This window comes from Strigops habroptila, chromosome 2, assembly GCF_004027225.2.
Source record: "Strigops habroptila isolate Jane chromosome 2, bStrHab1.2.pri, whole genome shotgun sequence".
Taxonomy (NCBI): Eukaryota; Metazoa; Chordata; class Aves; order Psittaciformes; family Psittacidae; genus Strigops; species Strigops habroptila.
Window position 1 is genome coordinate 114247478 of NC_044278.2, and position 14002 is coordinate 114261479.

Sequence of the window (14002 nt, forward strand, 5' to 3'; positions counted from 1 at the left end):
AAGATGAGGGCCCTGGTCTCTGTTTAGCCTAAAAACAATAGAAAAAATCTGTTGCATCCCTATTTTTTATACAGCATGGGCTTGCATGGAGCGAGTATCAGACATTAATCCTAGATTCGTGACTCCTTTGAAGACTGCCTTGGCTGGCATTGTCTGTTTTGATTGGACTTGTAAGCAAGGTTTTTTCAGTGCATTTTTGAAGGACAGGGAATTGTAACCTGTGGAAGGCTGTGAAATTGTAGCCAAAGTCTCCTTCTTTCCCAACTCTAATATAAAAGCCATCTGTGTCCTCTCTACTGCTTCCTAGTAGAGTTCAACAGAACAAAAGGACTTTGTCTCTGCATGACCAGAAGTGTCCTACTGGAGGTGACAAAACCTTGAACAGAAATACTCGATCTGATATATTCATTAGCATGGGAGAAAAAGTTCTGTCAGAGCTAAGAGGGTTTGTTTTCTGTACTAATATTCAATAAACAATAGTTTAGTTTGTTTGTGATTCACCAGTTGCTTTTACAGAAATTTAAATAACGCTTTGAGGAACATTTGTGGTTTTTAAATGGTTGCAAATTGAACCTGTGAGTTCTGTTCATCATACGACAATACCTGTAAGATTTGATGTCTATAGATGCATGTATGTATGCAAATGCACCCTTCACTCTGATCCTGTTCACTAGGGAGTCGGATGTCGACATCAATTAGTGCTGGAATTCCTAAATTTTAAGGCCAGAAGGGACATTACTTTATGTGCTCTTGACATCTATCATCTAATACAGATCTCACTATAATTTCTTCATTAAGGCCTCAAAATTGGCTCAGTGAAATAATCCTGTTATTTTTACATTAGGTACTGGGCATGCAAGAGTGTTAAAAGCTGAAGCTGCTATTACATCACCTCAGTTGCTGTTAGTATTTTTTTTCTTTGCTTTGTTTTAGAAGAGAGATTGCTTGAATTCTTCTCTTATTAGGTTGCCAGCAGGAAAACCAGAAGGCTGCTAGATAAAAGTAAAACTTTCCATGTGACGTGTGGTGTTACGATATGCATCTTTTCAGGTGAGATCTTACTGTGCTGAGCACCAGCTTGTTTGGAACACACACTGAAGCAGCACTTTGTGTTTTTTCTTGTACAGTACATTTGGGGGTAGTCTTGTTCTGTGCTTCCCTACCTTAAATTGCGAATACTTTCTCAGCTGTGCGTGGGTTGTGGTTTATTTTTCCTGTAAACACTTGCGCTTATATTCTAATGCTGAGCCTTTCCTTAAAATTCCAGTTTCTAAAAGGACAGGTATATGAGAACAGGTCAAAATCTGCCATTACAAGTGACCCTCTGTTGTGCCTAAGGAATTTCAGTGAAGAAATAGGGTTCTACTAACTTATCTGCAGATGAGGGAGCAGTGGAGACAAATACCCAACTTGATGAAAAAATGTTCTTGTGTGGATGCCTTTCAGTGTTGTCTCCAAGCTGAAGCATTGCAGTATGGAAATGATTGCTGTAATGGTAAAATACATTAAAATACATACAGCTTTCTGCAGTGAATATCTATAATCTGATTTACTTTTGAAAAAGAATTCCTTAATCCCTGATGCATCTCATGCAGATGATGTGATTTTAGCCTGGCATCTGGGTAGCTATTTTTCTTTACTTTAGAGGAACATCTATTGTTTATGGATCTCAGCTTTACTGTTTCTTTTAGTCTTACATGTTGCTGCTCATCTGGTGAACGCTCTTAACTTCTCTGAGAACTACAATGAAGACTTTCTGGCAATAAATGTAGCGAACTATCGTGGTGAGGTGAGCCAGCTGTCCTTTCATATTTTGCTTTTAAGTACATAATTTACATATATGGCTATTTGTATATTCAATTCTATTGTCTGATCCATCCTGTGATCTTTGTAGTGCTGCTGTTCTGTGCACTGAAAACTCACCATCATGTGAATTTCTGTGGATTTTACTTCTTTCTCTGAACAAAGCATGTATTAAGCACTTTTTATTAAAGCCGGCAGGATTCAGTCCTATTGGATTATGAATTCCATCATCAAGTCCTTTCACCTTGCACCTTATGTTCCTGCTTCTCTTCTACCTCGCTCTGTTCCTTGGGTGGGCTTGGTTGAGACACTTCTGCTGCTGTTTGGGAAAATACATTCTTCATTTCCACTATTTACAATATAGGACTATGTGATAGGTACTGGGGATTTGAGTATAGTGAGGATTTTACATCTTTGAATTGCAGTGGGAACCGGAGTATATATGCTGGGTGGAATTTGTTATCTGCGTGAACTGGGCTGGAAGCTGACTTCTACTGACTTCTACTTGGTTTGCCTGGTTTCTCTGGCTGTGATGCAGATCTCTTGCAGGCACACCAGACTCCTAGTCCTTCCTACCGGTCCTTGGTTATGCATTTGGCACTGGAGAGAGACTTGCAGATTTTAGGAGTAAGACCAGAGTCCAGGACTCTTTTCTTTTTTTGGGCTACAATCAATTATCTCTGTTTATATTGATTCTAGTCTCAAGTCTGCATTTCTCTTCTACCAGCTTCATTAGGAAATATTTAGAATGACCCTATCCCAGCTGCATCCTTTCCTGGAAAAGGAGAGCTTGACTCAGCCCAGGCTCAAAAGGACCAACAACCAAGGTCTTCCACTCCCTAGGTGAATGATCTAATCACCGAGCTATTCTATGGCAGACAGACATGCCAACACCAACTATTGTACTGAGGTTCTGGGTTGACCTCGAGTGGCTGCATGTGTTAGGAGTGGCCCAAAAGACTTAGACCACAACTTAATATTCCTCAGCAGGAACATTAGCGGGAGCTTGCCTCAGGCAAGTACGTGCCAGGGTGTTCATGGCAGCCTGTACTAAGCAGCCTTGGGAATTTTGCAATAGAAAATGGAGATAATAGCAAGTCTTTAGTAACTCTAGAATCAAAACCTCCAGGATTTTAGGTACACTAGTAGCTCGTGAACCTATGTGCTTGAATTCCACTTAAACCTGGTTTTTAACTATGGTGGGCAGTCTGGATGCTACTGTCATCTTCTTTACATGGCTGCACACACCTGGATGCAGACAAGGTCAAGGAGAGGCATGCTTCATTTTTCCAGACCTGTATGAAAGCTGCTCACCTCCCCTTATTGCATTTTACTGCAAGTTTCCAAAGAAAATAAATTTTCTCTGCTGTGAAGACAGAATCTCATGACATGTAGGACTCAGGGGGAGTGAGGCAGTTTCCTGTGAGGTTGACATATCCCCTTTCCCTAACACATGTGGTGAAGGACACAGGAACATCTGGCCTTGTATTTGTCATCTCCTTTGTGTTCAGTCCTGCTTCACTAGAGTCCACTGCAAATCTCTTGGTAATGTTACTGGCAGTAGAATGCTTGCCACTTGTCTTTCCTTTAAATTCAAAATATCTTTCTGTTCTAATCTACTCTGTCTTCCCAAAGGTATGAGGTAACTGAGTAAAGTTGAGCTTTCAAAAATAATTAACTGTAAAACTATCTGAATCCCCATTTTTCATAACAGATCAGAATGTCTTCATGGGGGGAATGTGAAGGCTGAAGGTTTAGTTTATGTTGAATTGCAGTCAATGTAAGCTGTTACCAAATACCAAATCCATTCCTGCATCCCCGTTTAGGGATTGCTTATGCCTCCAAGTGTGTAAGCTTTGTGAGCTACTTATTATTATGATATTATTCATACAGATATAACATTATGTATGCTGATTCTTTCTTTTTCCTGTCTTTTTTTCAGGACCCAAGGAAACTGCTTTTTGCTACTGGTAAGTCTGTTGCAAAACCAAATGAGAAAGTTTGCTGCTTCTCATCATCACTCTCCAGACAAAACATTGTGGTTCTGTGTTCCCATCCTCCATTCGTTGTATTCAGCTGGGTTGCAATGTGTTATTTGTGTTAATATAACCTGGGTTTGCTTATACAATAGTCAGGAGGGAGGAGTTACATAAGCCCTGTAGTAGGATGAGCTGCATCTTCAAAGCTGTTGTTGTGCAGATGAGTCAGTGGAAAATCATTAGTTTAAAATAGAGATTCTGTATAATATTAAACCCAAATTCTTAAACGATCCAATTTCTAGAAAAAAAGAAACATAACAAAAAAAAAAAAAGTGCTCTTCTTGCTTCAGCTAGTTTATTTAAAGGTTGGTTTGACTTCAGAGCAGTTTAAACTGTTAGATGGGAATCAGGCTTCAGCACTCATAAAGAATAAATAAGCAAAGACATATTTGGTGCAGGAATTTAGAAGAGAGCAATGTTTGGGTATACAGGGGTGGGCACAAGCCTGAGCTGTAGTGCTTCACAAGCAGGTAAAGGTTCTTCCTGATGTCATCTCTCTTTTACCCTTACTTACATCAAACACAAAAATCCCAACTTGGTAGCATGCAGGACAAGGTCCCAAGGAGTCTATCTTGACAGCAGTAAATGGGGTACTAGATCTGTCAATCCCAATAGGTTTACTAGAATTAGCAGCCAGTAGGAAAGTGCTTTCCAAAAACCCTAAAGAAGGTTTACATTAATTAAGAATAGAGGAAGCGAGAAAGTGGCATGATAGAAATTGAGGTATATTGTGCCTGTTAACTGGAAATAGGTTGGGTAATTGGCATAGTCAGTGAATCAGTGGTGGAGGCTTGAAAGAGGGTAACTGACAAGTGGGGGAGTTAAAGATGGGGAGGGAGAATCAGAACAAGAGCAAAGATTGCATGTAATATCTTGGATGAAGGAGAAGGACATGAGGTGGAGAACCAGTGTAGAGGCCCCATTAAATATTGTGCTGGCTTCTGGGGACACCTTGAGACCTCTCTAGCTGAGCAGACCACCTGCAAGGTGGAAGTCCTTTTACCCTCTGATAGCCAGGAAAATATTGCATCTTCAGAAGTTCGAGCACACTGTTGCAAAAAGCAGTGATTCTAAGTCATCTTGAATTTAAAACTACTCAGATCATGCCCCATCATAACAACTGGTAATTAACATTATTATTTGTGCTTAAGGAGTGCCCAGACAGGAACCAAGATTTTGCTGTGCTGGAAGCTGTACAAATATGCAAAAATATGGTCTCTTCACAAACAGTTCAGAACTACATTTGTTGGCTGGTATTTTCTTTTTAACACAGTGAAGAGAAGGAGTAAAGGGTTGGAAGAATTTATAGTGTGATGGCTTTTCAGATCTGTCCGGGAAAGAACCTCCTTGTATTCAAGATTATACACACACACACACACACACACACACACACATATATATACTTTATATATGTATATGTATGATTTTATATTATATATAACATTATATATTTATATTATATATATAAAATATATATATAAAATCATACATATAATATACATATCATGTATATGTTCCTCCTAGCTGTGGGAGTATACTTGAACAAGTATTCAAGATTACAGTTACTGGAGGAAAACAGAGACATGGAGGAGAGGAAACACTAAACATGCACTGATGAATTGGAGCAAGGTTGTGAGTGATTCCATGTTTGCAGTTTGATGGAGAAGAGAATTGGAAGAACTGAACATAAAAGGTGACCTTGTACACCTTGGCTTGAATGACAGTGTAGGAAGCTGGATCAAGTGCTGTACTGCAATAGGATTGGAAGTATTTGTGTCAAAGGGGAGATTGATTGCACATTACACATCAAATCAGATTAAGAAAGAAGAAATGAAGAAGGAGGCAATTGAAAAAGTGCACATTTTTTATTGCAAGCACTTTTAATTGTAACCTTTCCATGAAGGAGTGAAATTGTTTCTTAGGCAGTCCATGACAAAACTTCTGTTGATTGTAGGACCAGGATTTTTCCTACAGTTTGTAAAACTAAGGAGTGGTTTGGGATGGATCAGAATTGGGGTATCAGACTTTTCAACAGCTGGATATTGAGAAGTTTGTAAAAAACTAAGATTTGAAATTGCTAAAAAGTCTAAAATCACAATCAATTATTTAAAAAAAATTGCTCATTCTTATTAGAGTGGGATCCTGTAAAAGATCCCAGACCATTAAAATTTGTGAATGAAACCATGAAAGCTGGTTTAGATGTTTATATTCTGACACCAAACCAGCACTTATTTAGGTTTAGTGACGACATTAGCCTAGCTGACTTTGTTTAAAACCAAGCATGTGGCTTTTAGGGTGACCAGAGACTATGCTGAAAAACTGTGATTCATTGAGAAGTAAAAGGTTTTGATGCACTCTGCCATGGATTTTAGCTTCTTAATTCAGGCTCTTGGTTCCTGGAATGGCAATTTTGAAGATAAGGTGCTCAGAAAAAGTGATAACTTTAGCAGCCTTGGGCTGATGGTTTAATGTACTTTATGGACAGAATTCTTTAGGGTGAGGGGAATCATGCTGCAGAAATACTTGTTTCTCCTTTGACTTTAAAAAGAGCTGAGGCTTTACTAGTTCTCATACAACTCTGCCACTGAGCAGATGACTCCAATCCTTAATATTTTTAACCTTTCCTTCTCAAATGCTGGCTGTGGATCACTCTCACAGATCTTGCTCTGTGGGCAGCAATTTCAAGCCACGATACAATGCCATGGAGAGTAATTTCAGGCCCTTTCTCATTCCAGGATGAAATGGGTTGGCAAACAATTGTAGTGACAGCTTGCATAGAAATTGATTTGCTTGAAATTCTGTCTCTGACCAGGCTTTTAATTGTCAGGATAAACAGAGTTTAGTGTTTGGAGTAAAAAAGAGATGTAGAAACTTGTCCAGTCAGTCTTACAAATAAACAGACAAGATTTGCTCTTGTCTACCTGCTTAGAGGCAAATGTTGTGAGCAGAAGAGTACAGGAGCAAAGCCTAATAGGAAGTTAGTGATGCATGGTGAAATGCAAGGAAAAGGGCAGTTTTCTTTGGGATGTTGGGAAATTACACAACAGCTCTTCTTCCCTGTCTAGTTTGATACATGAATTGTCTTCAGTAGATAAATGCATGCAAGAGTTTGATTGAATCGTGATTTGTGCGTCTAATATTTCCACTTACTTAAAAGGTCATAGGACCAAGTATACCTCTGCACAGTTCAAATGCAAGTTATCTATGTCCATTTTAGTTCCAGGTCTGACTGGAGTCATTATGGTGTTAGTATTATTCCTAATGTGTACAGCTTCTACGTATGCCATCAGGTAAGCCATATTCTGATTATTATGCTGAAAAATTCAATTTGAATAATCATATTTTCATACCGATCAGAGGGAATGAAGAGTAAATGCAATATGAGTTAGAAGCATTTAAATGAGTGTTAAAAGTGCCAGTTTTCTTGCTCTATATTTTTTTTACTAGCTTGCGGGTAAATTATCACAGTGAATTTTGTATTCAAAAAAATCACAAACCCTGATTAAATCGCCTTCACAGAAAAATACTGTTTGAGGAATGTGCACAGTTAAAAATCTAGACCTTTAAAAATTCAAATAGTTCTTTTTTCCTGTTTGTAGAGGGAAGGCAGTAAACTAACCATATGGAAAGTTCTGTCCAATGCATAAATTAAGTACACTGGAAGTAAAATAAGTTGATAACTTTATTAATTATTTTCACCAAACTGTAAAAAATCCAGCAATAAAAAAAAAGCTGCAATGAAGAAAACCAAAATAGAATTGTGCTATTTAAGTAGAATGTAGAATGTTGGTTTTTTAAAGCTCTGCTTCTGCTTGACGGATACATTCTTTTTAATGTCGATTATAATTCAAAACAACAATGCAGTATTCACTCAGAGTATCTGCTGGGATTTCTGAATGTTTATCTCTCCAATGTGTTCACGTTCTTCACCAACATTATTGAACACCTATTATAGTACATTTGAGTGACTGGTACCTTGGAGGACCTCACTCAATGCTGTAGCCTTTTCAAAGCTTGGAATCTGCAATTAAAACATATGAAATGCCCCTTGATTTTTATAGCAGTCTCTGGTGAATTCAGAGACTGATTATGTAAATACCTCATCTCAGTTCAGCGAACACTGAAGGGTATTTTAATTCCGTATCTTCAAACATTAATGGTGCTTGACTGATGTGAACTAGATGTGTGGTTTTGAACTTTGTTGAACTAAATCTATCTTTCCAGAGTAGCAATGTTATCAGGTACTAATTCAGGAAAGTAGTTCAGCAAATACTTGTGCTTTTTTTGTAGACAAAGATACTTCCAGGATTGAGACTTTTGTGAGGCTACAGAACTGCAGGATATGACTGCTGTGCTGTATGTCAGGCATGGCTGCACATTACATACTCCACACAGATGGGTCTACTTGCAAAAGAAAGCCAGTTTTGGGAAGATGGAAAAATAAAACAATTACTTCACTCTGCAGCAGTGAGCCAGAATAAAGCCCTGTTTTCTCCAAGGCCGTGTTAAATTAAAAGAAAAGAACAGTGTGTATTAATGATTGGGAAACTTGGGAAAATGCATCTAGTTGCAAACATTTTCTTGGAAATAATAATTTGTGGGTTCACGCAACAAAGGTTTCCATCTTTTTAAGTTACGTGCCTGTTACTTCCTTCTTCAATTACTATATGTGCAAATACTTTCCCGTCTTTGTGCCATTTAGCCAGCAGAATCAAAGCCTTAAAGAGATCATCTGCATCTCCTGTTACTCCAGCAGTAATTCTTGTTTAGAAATTTTATCCTGGCTTCTCTCTCAGGCCTCTGGCTCAAGCTTGTCTTTATAGTGTTCTTTCCTGAGGAAACAAGCTTCTGTGTGCATCTTTCTGTCCCTTTCCAATCTCTTTCCCTGTGGATTCTCATGTGCCTTATGATGGCTAAGCTCACACTATAGTCTTAGGAGAATGTTCACTGCCTATCAGAAAGTGGGCTTTTAAAAAATAGACTATTTGAAGACTATTATACGCTCTTGGATTTCAGCCCTAATCCGCTCTTGCACACTGATCTACTTAATCATTGCTTCCTTCATATGTGCTTCCTGAAATTTTTCTATGCATGATTATCCTGCTATTTTTGTGCTTTTACTTGTTCAGTAAACTGTGTGAATAAGTATCGGGAGGATTGAACTAGCTGCTAGTGTTTTAAAAGGGGAAAGTAAGTATTGTTCGGATCTTTCTTACTGGTATTCACCCTCACAGCTCCTTATTGATACTGATGAGTGGCTGCATGGAAATGCTCCCAGGGTGGATAGTTAGAAATGGTTTGATCAGCCTCAAGAAGGAAAAAAGGTTAGTGTGGTGCTGAATAGGAGAAAGATGGCCAGGTGAAGAGTGGGTTTCAGAGCCCAGTTGCTGGATTCCTTAGAACTGCCATTGCTTGGATTTTACTTTGGTGGCCCCTGTATTGTCAAAATTAGTTTTTCTGTCTTGAGAAAGTGAGTCCTGTGTTGACAGAAACAAATGCAGTGTACATTTCAGATATGTCGAAGCAAAGGTAGCTGTTTATGTAAAAGGCCATAGGAGGGGAAAAGGTTCTGAGAAAAGTTAGTTACGTTAGAGGAGCAGCTTCTTAAACTATGTTCTCACAGTTTAGGTTGTTTGTTGTTTAACAGTTATTTTGGTTATGGGGTAGGATTTTTGGTTTTAGAAATAACTTTCGTACCATGCTGTGTAGTGTGAGAGGTGCACTTGTGTGCTATGAAGTAAAGTATTTTCTTAACCATTTGGTTGTTGTCGTTTTCTGGTGACTATTTTACTCAAGAAAAAACAAACAAGCTTAACAGCAAACAATTCCAGATGGATATTTTCTTTGGTCTTGGTTCTTTTTGCATTACTTAAATTACTGATGAAAGGAAGTCATCTTTCCCCTTCACCTCTCCTGATCTTCACAGTGGTAATGTTCCTTTTGTTCCTCCAAAGATCATCAGTCCTAAGCCCCACTGTATGTCGTCTCCTGCCCCAAGATTTCTCCTACCTGTCCTCTTGTTGCCTCCTTGCTTTAGTTCCCTTCCTCCTGTCTCTCCTTCCACTTTATACCCTCTCGAATTTCTTCTACCTTTCCCACCCACCCTTCTGCTGTTGTATATGCTACCTCTTTGTATGTTGTTCTAGTAGTGAGACATTAAACACCGCAGTCCTGTATTGGGACAGGGAGGGTGCAAGGAGGCACTCATTTTAAAGAGGTTGAGTTTTAAGTCTGGAGGCTGAAGAACTATAATAGCTATAAGGATCTGATAAGGGATAAGTCGGACCTACGAAAGCAGTGAAGTCTCCTAATTTAGGAAGAGTTCTTCAGCTCTGTACTTATGTGTTCTTCATCTCTCTTTCTCAGCTTTTTGCTTCTGTGCCAGTCACCTGTTCTTGTCAATACTTAATTATTTGCAAGTACAGTGTGCCTGTAGGAATACGTACTGGGCTTTGAGTATTCTACATTACGGTGTGGTATATAATGATCTGTCCTGTGTGCACAGATCCACTTTTATCAGCACTGATTCCATCTGAGTGAAACAGCATTGAACCATGGTTTATTCTTTTCAGGGTTTCAAACTATGACATCTTCTGGTATACACACAACCTTTTCTTTGTCTTCTATATGCTTCTGATGCTGCACGTTTCTGGGTAAGTAAATGGAAAACACAATCCCTTTTCCTGAAGCACAACCAGAAAGAGTGGTTCCCTTGATTGCTGCCTTTCCTGAGCTTGCTTGTGCACAGTGGGGCAACTTCTTGACAAGATGCTATCCCCTTCAGTTTTTCAGCAAGTGTTTGTTTAAATAAACTTCACACTATAGCTTTGACAATTGTGTGTTACTACAGCCAGCTAGCACAAACTTCTTCACTTACAAGTTTATTCCTTGTCCATTTTACCAGTTTCTAGTGGGAAATCAAGAAAACATGGTTTCTTTTCAGCTCCTTCTTACATGACTGCTGAGAGAATGTAAAGCAAAGTTGCTCATCCCTTTCTTTTTCCTCTCTATCTCCCATTTTGACTCCTGCAGAAGGAGCAGCCTCTCCCTAATTATCTCCTTCTCATTGCTATGAGACAAAATGTACTAGTTTTTCTTCTTGTTTTAATAAATATTAGACCAGTGCCATGAAGCTGATGGTCAGGTCTGTATCAGGCACATACAAAACCTGGCTCTGTCACAAGGTAAAGCAGCTTCCACAAGCTATGCTGTGTGAAAATCTGGTTCCTTAACAGCTCAGAAGTTCCCTTTGTAGAAGTAGGTGCAAAGATTGGTATAGGGAAAGGAAGGTGCATTTGAACAAGGTTTATTTCTCTGTGTAATCAAACATCTACTGAAACACAAGGTGCTGGAATGACTGTGTGACACTGAGCACCGCTGCTTAAAATAAACATTGAAAGGTAATTAGGCTTGGCAGGATCACAATAGGAGTATGTTGTTGAACAAAACACGCAGCTTGAGATCTGATGAATTGAAAGAATGAGTTCAAAACAATTGGAACTCCTGGACACAATTCCAGTTCTCTCTGGGTTTATTTATTTACTTATTTTGCTGTGGCATAGCTCTTGTTCATATCTGGAGAAGATGGATCTAACGTGTTCTCCTCATCCTGGAGGAGGATGAACTTTTGTTAAATTATTCTTGACAGGTATTTGTCTAACATCTTGAAAACACCTGGTGCCTGAGATCCTCTAACCTCCCTAGGCAGTCTGTTCCAGTGATTGCCTTCGGAGTACTTTTCATGTACAGTTTTATTCGTCTCCTTATGTATTATCCTTTGCCCAGTGTATTCCTAACTACTTCGTGTTGCCACTTCATGAAGGAAGAAGTCTAACTGGAGAAGTTTGCAAACCAAGACTGCAGTAATATACCAAGCATTAGACAAGTATCTTGTACACAGCCTTCTTAGTATTGAATTGGAAAGTTCAGTGCAAATCTGAAAGAACTGTCAATTAAAAGTGGGAGCAGAATGAGTCATGAAGAGTGGGAGTCAGTTCAAGTTTAAGATGCTGAAATGTAGGTCTCTACATGTTTTCTAAGGTCTTTCTCCCGTTATTGTCTAATGAGTTCTAATAAATACAGTCAATGGAGCCTGAAGGATGTGTCAACTAACCTGCTGCTACAAAGATCTGCACTCAAGTGAGCTGGATTGGTTTCTGGGCTCCATTCGTGATACTGATTAGAAGATGATTCTTATTCTTCTGAGAATAAAGGAAGCTTAGATACCCATACTTAGGTGTCCAAATGACTCCTGCATGGCATGTCTTAGAGATTTGCAGACGTATGGCCAGTTACTCTACAGAGCAAGGCAGCTCCTGTGGCAGATTGGGTGAGGATCTGTCTGTCTTGGGAGTGTCTCCTTTTGAGTATTTCCACAGTATTCCTGAATTCTTGCTTTGTTTCTAATTATTATGTGTGTGTTCTTCTTGTATCCTCTGCTTCAGGGTAGCCAAGCACTGTTCAGCAGTATATAAAGTGATGTAAGTCATCTGTCCTATGTTACTGGTTTGTTCTTTCATCCCTGACATAAGGGAAAGGAGAGTCTTTCAGGGAATTATCCTTAAAGACTTCCATTGCTCTTGTACTTCTTCAGCATGACTTCCAAACATTTTAGTGGCTTAAAGCTTGGTGCATATCTACATTGATTTATCTGTATTTTAAGGCACTAATAGCAACAACAGAAAATAGCTTATGTAAAATAGAAATTTGATGCTTCTAGTACCAAATGTAAAGAGCTGTAAAACATACAAACCTTTTGGAGCCAGATACTCAGCTCATCAAAATTTGGTATTATTGTGGAGTTAAGTGGGTTATGCTAGTTCATAGGAGCTGAGTATAAGGCCTTTTTGCTGCCACTGAAGTTATCCAAGGATGTAACTTCGAAAGGGTGAAAAGTCTTAAGATTCCATCTACACATTTACCTTTAGCAGACCCCCTCAAGCAACTCGCCTTGAGCTGAGCAGTGGAAGGGGATGAGAAAATAGGAGCAGTGCTATTCCCTCTAAAACCACTTAGAACCATTGACCTCTAGTTTATCATCATAAAAATCTCAAGAAATAATGATATATGTTTTCCAGATTTAGCCAGAAGTGAATTTTATCTCTATTTTGGGCACGGGAAATTGGGACAGAGGTTGATGTATGCTCATGTAAATCCTGCATGCTGTGTTGTTCAGCCTGTAGGACACTTTCACATTACTTACCCTTTTTGTCTCTCTCAGTTTTGTTTGGTTAAGATGTCTGTCTTCTGCTTACTGATATCCATCCTGAGCTTTTATGTATTCAAGTATTGCACCAAAAAAGTATATGAGGATATATCTTAAGCTCCTTAAGAGTTGTGCAGAACTCATCTCTTGTGGGAACTGCTCTTGGGTGTGTAAGACAACTTGCTGTTCCTTGACAGCTTCAGAAATGGGAGTCATTGCAGCTGCTGTTAACAGACAGCTTTGTCATCCCAGTTTGCCATGCAGTTAGCATGTTTGTAATAGTTTAAACAAACTAGACATCACTGGAGGGGGATGCTCATTTTTGCAGTTCACTTATTCATGTCTCAAGGAAATCTTTGAATCCTCTTTGGGGATGTTCTGGGTACAGAGATGCTGTGGGAGCAGCTGTCAGGCATGCATACAAGGTTGGTTGGAAGAATATTGCATGTGCCGTGACTTCCAGCTAAATCCATGAGGCACCATAATATTTATGGAGCAGAGAACTAGCATAATGCAAGGGGTATCTGTCACTTTGCAAATATGCAATGACCGACAGTGGTGCCAGATGCAAGTCATAGGCATGATCGGGCAATAAATACAGACAGAAGCATGGTTGTAGGCACATGGACACTTCCCAAGCAATTCTCCCAGGGTTGGACATGTAGTTTAGAGTGAGCAGGTTTAACTTCCAAGCTGTATATTATTCATTGGACCATGAGGGAAGCTTGTTACTACCTGTCAGGACTTCATTTCAGTAGGGAGGATTGCCAGTAGCCTGTCGGAGTGCATTTAAGTGGGGAATATTGCAGATGTCCTACTTGTCTCTCTTCTTGTGAATTAAACTCTGTCACTGCTGCTCTGTGTGTGTATGTTGGGGTGAGGAGAGAGAAGCATGTGTCCTTAAGTTTGATTGTATCCTTGAGATGAGCCTTGACTGCGTGGCCTAGCACTCAGA

General features: G+C 39.2%; 1 protein-coding gene across 1 annotated transcript in view; it reads left to right on the top strand.

The window, feature by feature from the left end:
- The window catches only part of NOX4 (NADPH oxidase 4), a 102139-nt gene that overhangs the window by 11173 nt on the left and 76964 nt on the right, over positions 1–14002 (top strand). The window contains exons 4-8 of the mRNA XM_030477485.1: positions 966–1050; positions 1692–1789; positions 3746–3773; positions 7060–7132; positions 10415–10495. Of these exons, the coding sequence (XP_030333345.1) occupies positions 966–1050; positions 1692–1789; positions 3746–3773; positions 7060–7132; positions 10415–10495 (365 nt within the window). The remainder of the gene's footprint in view (positions 1–965; positions 1051–1691; positions 1790–3745; positions 3774–7059; positions 7133–10414; positions 10496–14002) is intronic.